The 18,861-nt window shown below is 47.2% G+C and overlaps 1 protein-coding gene across 1 annotated transcript in view; it reads right to left on the bottom strand.

Moving 5' to 3' along the window:
• Positions 1-12,414: 12,414 nt before the first annotated feature.
• dlk2 (delta-like 2 homolog) overlaps positions 12,415-18,861 on the bottom strand; it is an 85,865-nt gene continuing 79,418 nt past the window's right edge. The window contains exons 4-8 of the mRNA XM_083775806.1: positions 18,554-18,698; positions 15,726-16,059; positions 13,288-13,350; positions 13,119-13,257; positions 12,415-13,010 (exon numbers count right to left, since the gene is read on the bottom strand). Coding sequence (XP_083631932.1) covers positions 12,607-13,010; positions 13,119-13,257; positions 13,288-13,350; positions 15,726-16,059; positions 18,554-18,698 — 1,085 coding nt within the window. The 3' untranslated portion in view covers positions 12,415-12,606. The remainder of the gene's footprint in view (positions 13,011-13,118; positions 13,258-13,287; positions 13,351-15,725; positions 16,060-18,553; positions 18,699-18,861) is intronic.

Below are 18,861 nucleotides of genomic sequence, written 5' to 3'. Positions count from 1 at the left end.
ATAGACAGAGTCCAGATGGAACCAGATTCATCCCTTTATAGACAGAGTCCAGATGGAACCAGATTAATCCCTTTATAGACAGAGTCCAGATGGAACCAGATTCATCCCTTTATAGACAGAGTCCAGATGGAACCAGATTCATCCCTTTATAGACAGAGTCCAGATGGAACCAGATTAATCCCTTTATAGACAGAGTCCAGATGGAACCAGATTCATCCCTTTATAGACAGAGTCCAGATGGAACCAGATCCATCCCTTTATAGACAGAGTCCAGATGGAACCAGATTCATCCCTTTATAGACAGAGTCCAGATGGAACCAGATTAATCCCTTTATAGACAGAGTCCAGATGGAACCAGATTCATCCCTTTATAGACAGAGTCCAGATGGAACCAGATTAATCCCTTTATAGACAGAGTCCAGATGGAACCAGATTCATCCCTTTATAGACAGAGTCCAGATGGAACCAGATTCATCCCTTTATAGACAGAGTCCAGATGGAACCAGATTCATCCCTTTATAGACAGAGTCCAGGTGGAACCAGATTAATCCCTTTATAGACAGAGTCCAGATGGAACCAGATTCATCCCTTTATAGACAGAGTCCAGATGGAACCAGATTAATCCCTTTATAGACAGAGTCCAGATGGAACCAGATTCATCCCTTTATAGACAGAGTCCAGATGGAACCAGATTAATCCCTTTATAGACAGAGTCCAGATGGAACCAGATTAATCCCTTTATAGACAGAGTCCAGATGGAACCAGATTAATCCCTTTATAGACAGAGTCCAGATGGAACCAGATTCATCCCTTTATAGACAGAGTCCAGATGGAACCAGATGGACTCGTACTCTCGCTTAACCCGTTCTGACCTGAGATCAGATTCTAAAAATGTCTTCTACATCCTGACAGTTTTCATTCTGACCTCAGATCAGATTAAAAAAATGTCTTCTATGTCAGTCGCTCTTCGATTTAAGAAAAATAGCAGATCTACAAGCTCATAGCGCGCCACCGAGTGGCGCGCTACGAGCTTGTAGATCTGCTATTTTTTAATAGCTAAAGCATAGCATAACGCTAACACCAAAACGGGTTCCCGATCTGAATGGGTTAACCCATTCAGGGCCTCACGTCGAAATTTAAAAAAAGATCTCTTTTAAATCCTGACAGTTTTCTGAAATACCTCATGTTTCTGTATCAGTGGTGGTGCTCAGTATTTCATGTCAAGGACCCCAAAAATGATAATGTAATCCACCGACCCCCATCTGAAAATATGTTGTTCCAGAGATCCCTGATATAGAAACATAGGGGTTTTCAAGACAACTGTCATGGTCTAGAAGACATTAGTAGAATGGTCTAACATCTCATACTGTCATGGTCTAGAAGACATTAGTAGAATGGTCTAACATCTCATACTGTCATGGTCTAGAAGACATTAGTAGAATGGTCTAACATCTCATACTGTCATGGTCTAGAAGACATTAGTAGAATGGTCTAACATCTCATACTGTCATGGTCTAGAAGACATTAGTAGAATGGTCTAACATCTCATACTGTCATGGTCTAGAAGACATTAGTAGAATGGTCTAACATCTCATACTGTCATGGTCTAGAAGACATTAGTAGAATGGTCTAACATCTCATACTGTCATGGTCTAGAAGACATTAGTAGAATGGTCTAACATCTCATACTGTCATGGTCTAGAAGACATTAGTAGAATGGTCTAACATCTCATACTGTCATGGTCTAGAAGACATTAGTAGAATGGTCTAACATCTCATACTGTCATGGTCTAGAAGACATTAGTAGAATGGTCTAACATCTCATACTGTCATGGTCTAGATGACATTAGTAGAATGGTCTAACATCTCATACTGTCATGGTCTAGAAGACATTAGTAGAATGGTCTTAATCAGACCAGTGTGTGTCCAGTGGAAACCTCGTATGAATCTGATCTCAGGTCAGAATGGGTTAATCAGACCAGTGTGTGTCCAGTGGAAACCTCGTATGAATCTGATCTCAGGTCAGAATGGGTTAACATCTCATAGCGGTCAGAGGAGATCAGCCACTCTGCCTTTAATTTTTAATGCTGGCGTCAGAAATAGGTCGCCGTGGGTTACACATACACACGCATGGTCGGGGGGGGGGGGGGGGGGAGTTGTCATGGTTACTAGCTTGGGGGGGGGGGGGGGAGTTGTACTTTTTCATTTAAATATTTCATAATATTCATCAGATGACAATGGAGAGAATATGCGTGTGTGTGTGTGTGTGCGTGTGCACGCGAAACTCTCCGTTTTTATTTCAGCAGTGTAATTGAGGAGAAAGGTCACCTCTGCACGTGCACACACACACACAGTAATTAATCCATTCAACTGTAAAGGTGTGTGTGTTGGTTTTAATTTACTTTAATGAATAGTCATAATTAAGACACACTGCGGTCACCTTCAACAAAAGGAGTAATATTTAATGTAAACTACCAGGTGTGATGTAATGTTTCATTAACCCATTCTGACCTGAGATCAGATTCATACGAGGTTTCCACTGGACACACACTGGGTCTGATTAACCCCATTCTGACCTGAGATCAGATTCATACGAGGTTTCCACTGGACACACACTGGGTCTGATTAACCCCATTCTGACCTGAGATCAGATTCATACAAGGTTTCCACTGGACACACACTGGGTCTGATTAACATCAAACAGTAAATGAAGCTAAATTAATATTCTGCTGCTTTACTTCATTTGAACAAAGGCTTATTATAAATATTATATCTTCTTCACCAATGTCCTGAAAAGTACCCGTCTGCGTGGACATGCCTGGCCGTGGCCATAAGTTCATTCAACTGAGAGAAGATTCTACAAATGACTTCTAAATCCTGACAGTTTTCTGAGGAAACTTTATGTTTCTGTCAGTCGTTCTCAAACATTTTCATGCTGCTGAGCCCCATCTGACAATATGTAGTTATAGGGACCCCCATCTGACAATATGTTGTTCCAGGGACCCCCCATCTGACAATATGTAGTTCTAGGGACCCCCCATCTGACAATATGTAGTTCTAGGGACCCCCATCTGACAATATGTAGTTCTAGGGACCCCCATCTGACAATATGTAGTTACAGGGACCCCCCATCTGACAATATGTAGTTATAGGGACCCCCCATCTGACAATATGTAGTTATAGGGACCCCCATCTGACAATATGTAGTTCCAGGGACCCCCATCTGACAATATGTAGTTCTAGGGACCCCCATCTGACAATATGTAGTTACAGGGACCCCCATCTGACAATATGTAGTTCTAGGGACCCCCATCTGACAATATGTAGTTCCAGGGACCCCCCATCTGACAATATGTAGTTATAGGGACCCCCCATCTGACAATATGTAGTTCCAGGGACCCCCCATCTGACAATATGTAGTTCTAGGGACCCCCCATCTGACAATATGTAGTTATAGGGACCCCCCATCTGACAATATGTAGTTACAGGGACCCCCCATCTGACAATATGTAGTTATAGGGACCCCCCCATCTGACAATATGTAGTTATAGGGACCCCCCATCTGACAATATGTAGTTATAGGGACCCCCCATCTGACAATATGTAGTTATAGGGACCCCCCATCTGACAATATGTAGTTATAGGGACCCCCCATCTGACAATATGTAGTTATAGGGACCCCCCATCTGACAATATGTAGTTCTAGGGACCCCCCATCTGACAATATGTAGTTATAGGGACCCCCCATCTGACAATATGTAGTTATAGGGACCCCCCATCTGACAATATGTAGTTATAGGGACCCCCCATCTGACAATATGTAGTTATAGGGACCCCCCATCTGACAATATGTAGTTCTAGGGACCCCCCATCTGACAATATGTAGTTATAGGGACCCCCCATCTGACAATATGTAGTTCTAGGGACCCCCATCTGACAATATGTAGTTCTAGGGACCCCCCATCTGACAATATGTAGTTCTAGGGACCCCCCATCTGACAATATGTAGTTATAGGGACCCCCATCTGACAATATGTAGTTATAGGGACCCCCCATCTGACAATATGTAGTTATAGGGACCCCCCATCTGACAATATGTAGTTATAGGGACCCCCCATCTGACAATATGTAGTTCTAGGGACCCCCCATCTGACAATATGTAGTTATAGGGACCCCCATCTGACAATATGTAGTTCTAGGGACCCCCCATCTGACAATATGTAGTTATAGGGACCCCCCATCTGACAATATGTAGTTATAGGGACCCCCCATCTGACAATATGTAGTTTCAGGGACCCCCATCTGACAATATGTAGTTATAGGGACCCCCATCTGACAATATGTAGTTATAGGGACCCCCCATCTGACAATATGTAGTTATAGGGACCCCCATCTGACAATATGTAGTTATAGGGACCCCCCATCTGACAATATGTAGTTCCAGGGACCCCCATCTGACAATATGTAGTTATAGGGACCCCCCATCTGACAATATGTAGTTTCAGGGACCCCCCATCTGACAATATGTAGTTCCAGGGACCCCCCATCTGACAATATGTAGTTCCAGGGACCCCCCATCTGACAATATGTAGTTCCAGGGACCCCCCATCTGACAATATGTAGTTCCAGGGACCCCCCATCTGACAATATGTAGTTCTAGGGACCCCCGTCCCAGAAGCAAAGATTTGAGTTAAAAACGTTCGCTCTGAAAGAATATATATTCAAAGATTTGCGCGATTTGTTCACGAATCACGATTTGTTCACGATTTTTCAAAGACAGCAGACCTACAAGCTCATAGTGCGGCACTCGGTGCCGCACTATGAGCTTGTAGATCTGCTATTTTTCAACAGCTAAAGCCCAAACTGGGTCCAAAGATTCTACACATTTAGATGGAATCAGAAATGCATCGATGATCAGCACCTGATGTCTGACGGTATGATCAATGCATCGATGATCAACACCTGATGTCTGACGGTATGATCAATGCATCGATGATCAACACCTGATGTCTGACGGTATGATCAATGCATCGATGATCAACACCTGATGTCTGACGGTATGATCGATGCATCGATGATCAACACCTGATGTCTGACGGTATGATCAATGCATCGATGATCAACACCTGATGTCTGACGGTAAAATATGTTAATACAAACTAGAGAGCTCTTTAAAACATTTAGACCTGAGATCAGATTATAAAACAAAGTCTTAAATCCTTAAAACGGTTTTCTGAAAAGTCCTAATGTTTCTGTGTGTCAGTGTAGTGCTCAACCTTTATCACGACAAGTGAGTGCGCGCACAGTCACACACACACAGTTACACGCGCACACACACAAACACACAGTTACACGCGCACACACACAAACACACAGTTACACGCGCACACACACAAACACACAGTTACACGCGCACACACACAAACACACAGTTACACGCGCACACACACAAACACAGTTACACGCTCACACGCACAAACGCGCGCGCACAGAGTTGCTGCTGAATATTTGATGAGTTGGCTCAGTGTCTCGGCTTGTTCTGACGGAGAGGACAGAGACTAGCGTTCTGTTTGAAGATCAAATCCAACCTATCGCTGTGACCCGGTTCACAAACTGTGGGTCGGGATCCATCTGTGGCTCGCGTATATATATATATATATATATATGAATCGTTTTGTTCCATACATTCTGAAGCCAAAAAAAAAGAACATTTTCATTGAATTTTAAATATAAACTCAATGATTTTCTTTTTCTAAATCATTTTTAAAAATTAAGAAATTCCATACATTTTGAAACAAAATGAATGTTTAAGAAGTTGTGGGAAATAGACGATATTCAAGCTCACAACATGACGTGAGCTGAGCTTGTATAGATCTGCTATTTTCACTAGTTCGGGACCCGGAGAGACCAGTGTTTCTTTTTAGTCTCGATCTAGACGGTTTCGGGGACCCCCCCATGGTCTGTTAGCTCAGTGATTCTGGAGCATGTGGGGCAACCAGGGACCCCTGGTGGGCAGCCAGGGTATTGCAAGTGGGACCCCTTATTGTCAAGACAAAGAAAAAATAACTTTTTTCTTTACAACCTTGAAAAGAAAATAGTTTTCTTCGTGATATCAATAAAACTGATTACAGACTTGTTCATGTCAAGGACCCCCACATTGACACTAATTAGCCCCATGGACCCCCGAAAGAGAAGAGGTTTACGGCTCTAGCGGTGGTTCTTAATTTCAAGGACCCCCAGTTTAGACCCCCATTAGTCTACGGACCTGGCATTTCTATCTCGGAGACCCCAATTAATATTGCAAAATCAATGTTAATTGATCCATTTGGTTCCATTTGTACTCTCAGAGTTATAGACCCATAAGGGTCATTTAGCTGGGGACCCCCTGGGGACCCCCTGGAACTCGCAACTCCCTTTCAATGACATGCCGGTGATTTCCACACAATGTGGTTATTAATATTACGTTCATGTCATGCCTCTGTTTATTGGCAGTTATGACGCTAATATAATTCAGTTTGTCAGTCAGTGTAATAGCTGATAACGTGTTTAACAGTGACACCTGCTGGTATATGTTTGAAAAGCAGCTCAGAGCTGCATGTGTTATAGGACGATGAAATCAAGGTGATTGATCACAGCCTCGTCGGCTGTAAAGGCTCATTCGTACTCTGGATTTTCGGTGGTGAGCTGACCACCGCTCCGGTGGTGAGGTGACCATGCACCGCTCCGGCGGTGAGGTGACCACCGCTCCGGTGGTGAGGTGACCACCGCTCCGGTGGTGAGGTGACCACCGGATCTGAAATAACGTTGAGCGGTGGTGAGTAAAAACAGAGAGAAGGGCTGGAGCGGTGGCGGTGGTTTGCTCTTCACCGCGGCTCAGTGACGTCATGTTGTAGTTCGGTGGTCACCTCAGTGACGTCATGTTGTAGTTCGGTGGTCACCTCAGTGACGTCATGTTGTAGTTGTAAGCCCGACTCCACTCCAGCTGGAAATGTGACTAACTGCGGAGTTTGTTTTACGGTGACAACCAGCTTTTTGTTCAATTAGCAAAAAACTTTATTTTTTTATATTATCATGTGTTGGTATATTTTCCGCAATAATCATTTCACGTGAGCATGTTTTTCGGAGAGAAAAAAGAAAAACGTCTCTTAAGCGCCATTTTGTCGTCACGATTGTCTGCCCCTGACACACACACCCACCCACCCACACACACACACACACACACACACACACACACCCACACACACACACACACACACACACACGCGCGCGCACGGGTGCGAAATGAACCAGAAATAAGAACCTTCCTCCTCAGTGCTATAGGACACTATAGCAGCGTTCATTTTGGAGGCGGAATGTGGTTATGTTTCTAACTGAATTCTGGGAATTGCAGTTCTAAACAGACCATAGACTCTAACCGCTGCAATGACAACCACAGCTGGAGTGACTTTAACTGCAAAGAGTGTAAATACTGTACAGTGTGTACTCTGTACAGTGTACACACTGTACTGTACAGTGTACACACTGTACTGTACAGTGTACACACTGTACTGTACAGTGTACACACTGTACTGTACAGTGTACACACTGAAATGTGTACATGAAGTCGTACACCCTTTCAGAGTTTTAGTTCCAGACCCGTAAAGGTCCATTTGGTTCCATTTGGTTCGCTCTCTCTTTAATTAACACTATAGATTGTAAATGTGTCTTTTCTCACGACGACATGGCTTTCTGCTGCTGTTTCACGTCTGGGTTGTTGTGTGTTTGGTTGCGGGTTCGAGTCCCACCCTTCACTGTTTGTGTGTGTGTGTGTGTGTGTGAGGTGTGGGTTCAAGTCCCACCCTTTACTGTGTGTCTGTGTGTGAGGTGTGGGTTCGAGTCCCGAGTTCACACGATGAGACTCACTCTGTTCCCGAGCTTTCTACCTAACGGGCCTCATGGTTTTTCAGATTAGGGTTAAAGGAGAATTCCATACTAAAAGGCTTTCTTACCTTTAGGTTAGGTTAGGGTTAGGCGTAGTTTCTGAGAGGTTAGGTTTAAGGACTTCGGTCTTCTGTACCAACTGTACAAAGTTGTTTATGCATAAGTACAGAACACAGAATGTTTGCTTTCGCCATCTTTGTTGGTTGAAGAAGAGTCTGGGCTGTTATGTTTATTATTATGTTTTATGTTTTAGTTTCCTCATGGCAGAGTTTAGAGAGGTTTAGGTTAGGTTTAGGCATAGTTTCTGTGAGGTTAAGCTTAAGGCTTATTCAGTCCAGTTTTCGGTGAAGAGGTTGACCACCGAAAACTACAACATGACATCACTGAGCCACGGTGGTAAGAGACTCACCACTCACCCAAACACATCTCTCTGTTTTTACTAAAACTACAACATGACGTCACTGAGCCGCGGTGGTAAGAGACTCACCTCTCACCCCAAACACATCTCTCTGTTTTTACTAAAACTACAACATGACGTCACTGAGCTGCGGTGGTAAGAGACTCACCGCTCACCCCAAACACATCTCTCTGTTTTTACTAAAACTACAACATGACGTCACTGAGCCGCAGTGGTAAGAGACTCACCTCTCACTCACCCCAAACACATCTCTCTGTTTTTACTAAAACTACAACATGACGTCACTGAGCCGCAGTGGTAAGAGACTCACCGCTCACCCCAAACACATCTCTCTGTTTTAACTATAACCACTGTTCGGGTGGTCACCCCTTCACCTGAAAACGGGACTATGAATAGGCCTTTAGGGTTTGGTTGTCGGTATATAATATAACCACACCCATCAGCTAGAAAGCTCTGTGAAATAGGGTGGTCCCTCACACAGTATCTCTATGGTAAAGCTCTGTGGAATAGGGTGGTCCCTCACACAGTATCTCTATGGTAAAGCTCTGTGGAATAGGGTGGTCCCTCACACAGTATCTCTATGGTAAAGCTCTGTGGAATAGGGTTGTCCCTCACACAGTATCTCTATGGTAAAGCTCTGTGGAATAGGGTGGTCCCTCACACAGTATCTCTATGGTAAAGCTCTGTGGAATAGGGTGGTCCCTCACACAGTATCTCTATGGTAAAGCTCTGTGGAATAGGGTTGTCCCTCACACAGTATCTCTATGGTAAAGCTCTGTGGAATAGGGTGGTCCCTCACACAGTATCTCTATGGTAAAGCTCTGTGGAATAGGGTGGTCCCTCACACACAGTATCTCTATGGTAAAGCTCTGTGGAATAGGGTGGTCCCTCACACAGTATCTCTATGGTAAAGCTCTGTGGAATAGGGTGGTCCCTCACACAGTATCTCTATGGTAAAGCTCTGTGGAATAGGGTGGTCCCTCACACAGTATCTCTATGGTAAAGCTCTGTGGAATAGGGTGGTCCCTCACACACAGTATCTCTATGGTACCGAATGTTTTCCTTTCTGTCTCAACTCTCGTTGGGAACACACAAAAAAAAGAAAAAAGATTTAAAAGTATATATATATATATATATATATACTGTACATGTATTAAAAGAAAATCCTACAAAAAAAAAAGACTGTTAATAATCTACTAATGATTTTATTTTCTGAATTTGTAAAACCAATGTTTATTTTAAAAGCAAATAAAAATATTTTAAAGTTATAAACTGGAGCCATGGGTCATCATTTGTGTTGAAATGCTGGAAATAAATCTGAAATTCTGAGGTTGTCATTTAGTTCTACTGGATCTCTTCTCCACTAGTCCCTCCCTGACATTTAGTTCTACTGGATCTCTTCTCCACTAGTCCCTCCCTGACATTTAGTTCTACTGGATCTCTTCTCCACTAGTCCCTCCCTGACATTTAGTTCTACTGGATCTCTTCTCCACTAGTCCCTCCCTGACATTTAGTTCTACTGGATCTCTTCTCCACTAGTCCCTCCCTGACATTTAGTTCTACTGGATCTCTTCTCCACTAGTCCCTCCCTGACATTTAGTTCTACTGGATCTCTTCTCCACTAGTCCCTCTCTGACATTTAGTTCTACTGGATCTCTTCTCCACTAGTCCCTCTCTGACATTTAGTTCTACTGGATCTCTTCTCCACTAGTCCCTCCCTGACATTTAGTTCTACTGGATTCTACTACAAATCAACAAATCAAATTATTCCCGAGCGTGGCTTGGCTGCAGCTCAGCGCTCCTTGGCTGCGGCTCAGCGCTCCTTGGCTGCAGCTCACCGCTCCTTGGCTGCAGCTCAGCGCTCCTTGGCTGCAGCTCAGCGCTCCTTGGCTGCGGCTCACCGCTCCTTGGCTGCGGCTCACCGCTCCTTGGCTGCGGCTCACCGCTCCTTGGCTGCGGCTCAGCGCTCCTTGGCTGCAGCTCACCGCTCCTTGGCTGCAGCTCACCGCTCCTTGGCTGCGGCTCAGCGCTCCTTGGCTGCAGCTCACCGCTCCTTGGCTGCAGCTCACCACTCCTTGGCTGCGGCTCACCACTCCAAGAGATGGGTCAAATGCGGAGAACAAAGTTCCCTGCGGTAACGTGTGTGGCTAATCGTATGACTTTGACGTAGCTCAGTGTTGTGTGTTGGTACAATAACATGCCCATCATGTATCAGAAACACATACACACATTTATTGTACACAATGCCGTATAAAAAATAAGATTCCCCCGACGGGGGAACGTCACATTCACCTTTCACAAGTAATAAATTACACCAATATATTATATTATATTTTAGACAACATCAGGCAGCAGAGTATATAGACAGTAGATACACATGTCTGTGTCTTCAGTGCATTCTCCAGATTTATATAAAAAAACATTATAAGAAAACAGTAAAAACTACATAACACATACTGTACAATGTTTGTTTTTTTTTTTCCCGTCTCCAAACTTTGTGTTGAAGAAAAAGCAGTGAATGTTCACGTAACTGTCCTGTGAGAATAGCAGAATGCTGGCCCAACATTCACCAAAACAGCAGATCTACAACAACATCAACAACAACGACAATAAAGTATGATTCTGATTCTGAACATCTACAGCAGGGCTGGGCAACTTTGACGACGACGAGGTCCAATATATTAACACACTCACTCCAGAGGGCCACAGTGCATGTTACTGTCGTAGCAAAAATAGCCGATCTACAAGCTCAAAACGCGTCGCACTGCGAGGCTTTTGAGCTTGTAGATCGGATATTTTTGCTATATTTGAATTGAAAACCTGAATAATTCTTTGCTATTTTTTTAATTGGAATCCTGAAAAGTAACCTTTTTATTGAATTTCAAATGCATTTAGTTATAGTCATGTTAACTTTTATGAACTGTTAACATAACTACATTGGACACAAAAAGACAATAACATGTTAATGCTAGTCATTAAGTACTAGTCATTTAATACTAGTCATGAAGTAATTAAAGCGGATTTGGAATTGTATACAGCTGAAATCAATACTATATCAGTATTCTGACATTAACATGCGGGCCGCATTAAGTGAAGGTGGGGGCCGCATGTGGCCCCCGGGCCGCCAGTTGCCCCCCCCTGATCTACAGAGTGCATAATATGCTGTTTTTGACGCGAGGTTTGGTGGTCTGTCTTTCTAAGGTCAGAGGGGTCTAAGGGGGATATACATACTGAAGTGACTTTGATGAATTCCAAATAGTATCAAAGTATTCTGGGACACCCCTTCCCTGGACTTGCGTCACGGCACCCTAGGGCCTCACAGCACCCCCTAGGGGCCTCACAGCTAACCTGACGCTGCCAGATCCAAGAAGCTTGCTACACTTTGTTTCACAGCTTATTGGGATCTGGGATCTCGGGAGCCAATTCGATGACGGGGCTGTTCCTTTTTTTTTTTTCAAGATACTTGGTAGATGATTGGATGGGACCGTCTGTCTATCACCGTGTGGGCGTGCAAACACAACCAATCATATCGAGTAGGCTAACCATGTTCCCCAGACATCTGGTTTCGCACATGTCCCGCCCTTAGCTCACGCTGATTGGTTCGAACCGGGAGCAGTTTGGTGTTAGCTCAATCCCCTGAGCGATCTCAGATGGATGCTGTGTTGGGGAACATGGTTACCCAATACCGCCTCCGTCTGGCAGAGTCAGGTTACCTCACAGCACCCCTAGGGCGCCAGCCGCGCCACGGACGGACGGACGGACGGCACCCACTCTGAGAACCCAGCGTTCTGTAGCCACCGCGCAACGAGAGAACCCAGCGTTCTGTAGCCACCGCGCAACGAGAGAACCCAGCGTTCTGTAGCCACCGCGCAACGAGAGCCTCGCGACGGAAGTTAACCACCTCCATGACGCGGGTGCAGAACGGCGGCCTTCGCGTTTGAGTAAACGGTCAACTTTAGCCACGACGTGTCAAACATTGCAGAGTTCACTTAGCCGACTCAGCGACCCGATACGGACAGAACAGGAAGTCATGTTCTGGCGCGAGCGAACTTTGCTCCAAAGAGTTAGGTCCAATCACAGCAGTGTCCTAGCACCAGTGCATTGGCCAATCACAGCAGTGTCCTAGCACCGGTGCATTGGCCAATCACAGCAGTGTCCTAGCACCAGTGCATTGGCCAATCACAGCAGTGTCCATGCACTGGCCAATCACAGCAGTGTCCGTGCATTGGCCAATCACAGCAGTGTCCTCCGTACTCGAGCGTGAAGGCCTATATGACCTCGGTGTTGATTCTCTTCTTCTCCACTTCCTGTCCGGACGACAGGAAGCAGATCTTGTGCTCTGCGCACATTCGCTCACTCTGCTGCTGCTGCTGTTGTTGTTGTTGTTGTTGTTGTTGTTGTTGTTGTCGTTGCCTTGACGACGCGGCGGCGTGTTGTCCATCCCCCCCGGCCCCGGCGCGGTACCAGAGCCCGCGGAACACGAGTCCGGCCGTGAGCAGCACCACGGCGAGGGTCATCCCGCCCAGAACCAGCATGGTGACCAGCCGGGCCTCGGAGACCACCGAGGACCGCCGCTCCGTCACCACCTCCTTCACGGAGATCTTCAGCAGTCTGTCGCCGTCGCTGGTACTGCTAGCACTGTGACTACTAGTTCTGCTACTAATACTACTATCTCTACTGCCGCTACTATCTCTACTGCTACTACTATCTCTACTGCTACTACTATCTCTACTACTGCTATCTCTGCTACTACTATCTCTACTGCTACTATCTCTGCTACTACTATCTCTGCTACTGCTGCTAGTGTGCGTGGAGTTTCTGGTGGTGCTCCCGTGATCTCGCTGTCCATTGGTGGAGTTCCGGGTGGCCGTCGTCCAGTGATCTCGCTGTCCATTGGTGGAGCTTCTGTGATCTCGCTGGCCATTGGTTGGGTTTCTGTGATCTCGCTGTCCCAGCGTCACTCCGACGACGTGTCCCCGTCCTTGTGATTCGTCGTCGCCGGGATGTACAGTCTGTAAGTTGATTAAAGGAGAATAATTATATTACCATAATCGGTTACTATACTTTGGTCCGATCGACTACCTACTCCAAACCCTCACCCTAACCATAACCGCGAGCACGGGGCAGCACACCTAAACCTAACCCCAAACCCTCACCCTAACCATAACCGCGAGCACGGGGCAGCACACCTAAACCTAACCCCAAACCCTCACCCTAACCATAACCGCCAGCACAGGGCAGCACACCTAAACCTAACCCCAAACCCTCACCCTAACCATAACCGCCAGCACAGGGCAGCACACCTAAACCTGACCCCAACCCTCACCCTAACCATAACCGCCAGCACGGGGCAGCACACCTAAACCTACCCCCAAACCCTCACCCTAACCATAACCGCCATCACGGGGCAGCACACCTAAACCTAACCCCAAACCCTCACCCTAACCATAACCGCGAGCACGGGGCAGCACACCTAAACCTAACCCCAAACCCTCACCCTAACCATAACCGCGAGCACGGGGCAGCACACCTAAACCTAACCCCAAACCCTCACCCTAACCATAACCGCGAGCACGGGGCAGCACACCTAGACCTAACCCCAAACCCTCACCCTAACCATAACCGCGAGCACAGGGCAGCACACCTAGACCTAACCCCAAACCCTCACCCTAACCATAACCGCCAGCACAGGGCAGCACACCTAGACCTAACCCCAAACCCTCACCCTAACCATAACCGCCAGCACAGGGCAGCACACCTAAACCTAACCCCAAACCCTCTCCTGAGTCGGACCAATGCTCCTTCGAACCAATGATATGTCGGACCAAAGTATGTATATAATATATAATATATAATAATATAATATAGTATAAAGCCTCCCACCATAATCTGTCGTTATTATTATACAATGACGAAGTGGTACTGTAGGTGAGACATTACATAACGGCATCCGCAGTGCAGCTGCGCTGTCACGCGCTAAAGCGCTTATTTTGATCGCTTGAAAATGTATATTTTTTCTACACGTCTGTCTTTCATAATGACAGAATAGTACTGCACAGTGTTTTTGTCCCAAAGGGGCTTCTGTAGCAAGGCGAACGAGCCTAAGACCCAGTGGACGTACTGAATGTTGTGGTTTTGGGTCGTTTCTTTCAGCCTCTACACCACTGGTTGTTGGATACAATAACATCAGATTACCGTAAGAAAAGCACTGGTCTGGAATTCTCTCTTAAACGTAAAGGGGTGTAAGTGATATTTTACAGTTAAAATAAGTGTAAAATTGCTCAATAAGCGTTGCAACGGAATGTCCGTTCAGTAGCAGGGCGTCAGACGTCGTCTCTCCAGCTCTTTAGTAAACGAAAAGACGCATTTCCAGGTCGGGATACCAATTTTATCACAGGGTTCTTGAAGACTTGTATATGCTGGGTTTGGCGGTGCACGGCTTTGAACCAACTGTGCTATCCAGACACAATCAGTTGTATTATTGTAAACCGCAAAATCATTTAGTGTTTTTGATGACAGTTATGTGTGTCCTGGTTTTTGCGATGTCTTTATCCATTACTGCAGTGTGTTGGCTGTCAAATGTTTCACGTACACATTTCTCTTCAACAAATCAGATATAAGCGTTTTTCAAATTGCTCAAAGTGGCGGAATATCTGAGGTCAGAGCTTACTGGTCAAAGTGACAGATGTGTTCCCCATGAGTCAAAGAACACAAAGAGCACAAACAAGTGCCATGAATTTTTGCCAAACAATACATACAGTTTCATAAGCATAATGACAATGCATGTATGTATTAGGGGCAGAAGCTATTTTCATTGGCTCATATAAACTTATTTTTTCTTTTGGTTCAAAGATCCTGCAGGAGGAGATGCATTTTAAGGGTGGGTGATCTAAAGGTCAGAGGTCAAAAGTAGGCATGAGGAGACTCGTATGCTTATCGAAGCGTCATCGCCGACGGTCAAACGGTTCATGAGCTATGTGCGTTCAAAGTTTGCATTTTCAATTGAGTGCTATAGCGCCACCCTTTGGCCAGCCAATGGTCATGGGCTTCGCATCATCACCGTTTGGCATCATGGCCCTCCACCATGTTGCCGAGTTTCGCAAAAAGAAAAACGACTGCATGGTTCAGCCAGAACTGCTATTTTTGGCGGAAGAAGAAAAAAACAGACAAAAACCAATTCCCTTCAGGACTGCTTGGTCCCTTAATAATAGTAATAGTAAAAATAAAGTAAACAGACCTTCCAGACCTGGTCCTGACAGTAACAGTAATAATAATAATAATATAGTAAACAGACCTTCCAGACCTGGTCCTGACAGTAATAATAAAGTAAACAGACCTTCCAGACCTGGTCCTGACAGTAATAATAAAGTAAACAGACCTTCCAGACCTGGTCCTGACAGGTGGTGCCGGTGTATCCGGGCCGACAGAGGCACCGGAAGGTCCCGGCGCGGTCCAGACAGCGGCCCCCGTGGCGGCAGGGCGCGCTGGCGCAGTCGTCCTGGTTGACGGTGCAGAAGCGCCCGCTGAAGCCGCGCGGGCAGACGCACGAGAAGCGGTTGACGCCGTCCAGGCAGGTGGCGCCGTTGGCGCACGGCGTCATGGCGCAGTCGTCCAGGTCGCTCTCGCAGCGGGCGCCCGCGAAGCCCGCCAGGCAGCGGCAGCGCAGCGAGGGCGCGAAGCCGCCGTCGTCCTCGCACTGACCCCCGTTCCTACACGGAGACCTGGGGGGGGACAGGACCATGGTTAGCGGACCTGTTAGTGGACCTGTTAGTGGACCTGTTAGTGGACCAGGGTTAGCGGACCTGTTAGTGGACCAGGGTTAGTGGACCTGTTAGTGGACCTGTTAGTGGACCAGGGTTAGTGGACCTGTTAGTGGACCAGGGTTAGCGGACCTGTTAGTGGACCAGGGTTAGCGGACCTGTTAGTGGACCAGGGTTAGTGGACCTGTTAGTGGACCAGGGTTAGCGGACCTGTTAGTGGACCAGGGTTAGTGGACCTGTTAGTGGACCTGTTAGTGGACCAGGGTTAGTGGACCTGTTAGTGGACCAGGGTTAGCGGACCTGTTAGTGGACCAGGGTTAGTGGACCTGTTAGTGGACCTGTTAGTGGACCAAGGTTAGCGGACCTATGGTCTTTTGGGCTGGACTGGCCACAGGTCGTACCGGGCATATTCCTGGTGGGCCGCGACCGTAGGGGGCCGCCATGATAAAAAAACACAAAAAAAACTGTTTTTTTTTGTGTTTGACAGGCAGTCAGGCCAATAGGCGGCAGACCACCAGGAAATAAACCCTCTACAAAGGGTTGTGTAGTTGTCTGTTGGTTTGTATCATTTATGTTGTTCTGTAAAAGTGGTGGTATTATTAGGGGCTTGTTTGTTTGTGTGTGCCTCGACGGAGCGGGTGGTAGAGTTTCTGCTTTCTGCGTGCTGGTTGTGGTGGGTGGGCCAAATTCACGCGAAAATGACCGGGCCAAATCAGGCCCGTGAATGAATTATCTTTGGCCCGCAGGATGATATTTAATTAGTATTAGAACTGGCCGCACGGACCACCATAATACTACAAGTCCCACAATGCACTGCGAGTGCATTGTCACGTATCGAGGGCCCGCAATAAGCGCAAGCATATGCGTCTTCTCTTCACTATTGATCAGCAGTGAAAGTATATCACTTTGTGGTGAACTTTGAAACACAGTCCGGCCCTCGACTTGTACCAATTTCTTTATTTTGGACCACTGTGTGTTTGAGTTTGACGTCCCTGCTCTATCTATCTATCTTCCAACCGCGAAAAATGTCTTCATTGGGAATAAAATAATGGAGACTTTTTTTCCAAACTATTGAAATAGAGGAAAACATCTCCAACATAATAGCTGTACTTCAGTACGTTGGGTGGCGACATCACAGTGACATCACTGCATGGGGGTGAGGGGTGGCGACATCACAGTGACATCACTGCATGGGGGGGAGGGGTGGCGACATCACAGTGACATCACTGCATGGGGGGGAGGGGTGGCGACATCACAGTGACATCACTGCATGGGGGGGGAGGGGTGGCGACATCACAGTGACATCACTGCATGGGGGTGAGGGGTGGCGACATCACAGTGACATCACTGCATGGGGGGGAGGGGTGGCGACATCACAGTGACATCACTGCATGGGGGGGAGGGGTGGCGACATCACAGTGACATCACTGCATGGGGGGGAGGGGTGGCGACATCACAGTGACATCACTGCATGGGGGTGAGGGGTGGCGACATCACAGTGACATCACTGCATGGGGGTGAGGGGTGGCGACATCACAGTGACATCACTGCATGGGGGGGAGGGGTGGCGACATCACAGTGACATCACTGCATGGGGGTGAGGGGTGGCGACATCACAGTGACATCACTGCATGGGGGTGAGGGGTGGCGACATCACAGTGACATCACTGCATGGGGGTGAGGGGTGGCGACATCACAGTGACATCACTGCATGGGGGTGAGGGGTGGCGACATCACAGTGACATCACTGCATGGGGGTGAGGGGTGGCGACATCACAGTGACATCACTGCATGGGGGGGAGGGGTGGCGACATCACAGTGACATCACTGCATGGGGGGGAGGGGTGGCGACATCACAGTGACATCACTGCATGGGGGTGAGGGGTGGCGACATCACAGTGACATCACTGCATGGGGGTGAGGGGTGGCGACATCACAGTGACATCACTGCATGGGGGGGAGGGGTGGCGACATCACAGTGACATCACTGCATGGGGGGGAGGGGTGGCGACATCACAGTGACATCACTGCATGGGGGGGAGGGGTGGCGACATCACAGTGACATCACTGCATGGGGGTGTGACTGACCGTCTCTGGGTGCAGGGCCCCCTCCTCAGCGTACAGTGGTTGGGTTAGGGTTAGTGGACCTATATGGGTTAGTGGACCTATGGGTTAGTGGACCTATGGGTTAGTGGACCTATGGGTTAGTGGACCTATGGGTTAGTGGACCTATATGGGTTAGTGGACCTATGGGTTAGTGGACCTATGGGTTAGTGGACCTATGGGTTAGTGGACCTGTGGGTTAGTGGACCTATGGGTTAGTGGTCCTATGGGTTAGTGGTCCTATGGGTTAGTGGACCTATGGGTTAGTGGTCCTATGGGTTAGTGGTCCTATGGGTTAGTGGACCTATGGGTTAGTGGACCTATGGGTGGACGGCGTGGCGCTGTGACTGACCGTCTCTGGGTGCAGGGCCCCCTCCTCAGCGTACAGTGGTCTCCGTGGTAACCCTGAGGACACAGACAGGAGTATTCTCCGCTGGCGTCGGTGACGCACGTCGCCCCGTTGAGACACGGGCGCTCCCGGGAACACACGTGGATGTCTGCACACGCACACACACACACACACAGGCACGCACACGCACACACAGACACACACACACACACACACACACACACACACAGAAACGCACGCATGTATTAATAATATGTCACTAACTATGGTGCTTTATATATACATTTTAAAAAGCTATTTTTGGCATCTGC

This window comes from Protomyctophum parallelum (assembly GCF_964188405.1).
Source record: "Protomyctophum parallelum genome assembly, chromosome: 10".
NCBI classification, from domain to species: domain Eukaryota; kingdom Metazoa; phylum Chordata; class Actinopteri; order Myctophiformes; family Myctophidae; genus Protomyctophum; species Protomyctophum parallelum.
This window is presented reverse-complemented; position numbering and strand designations above follow the sequence as displayed.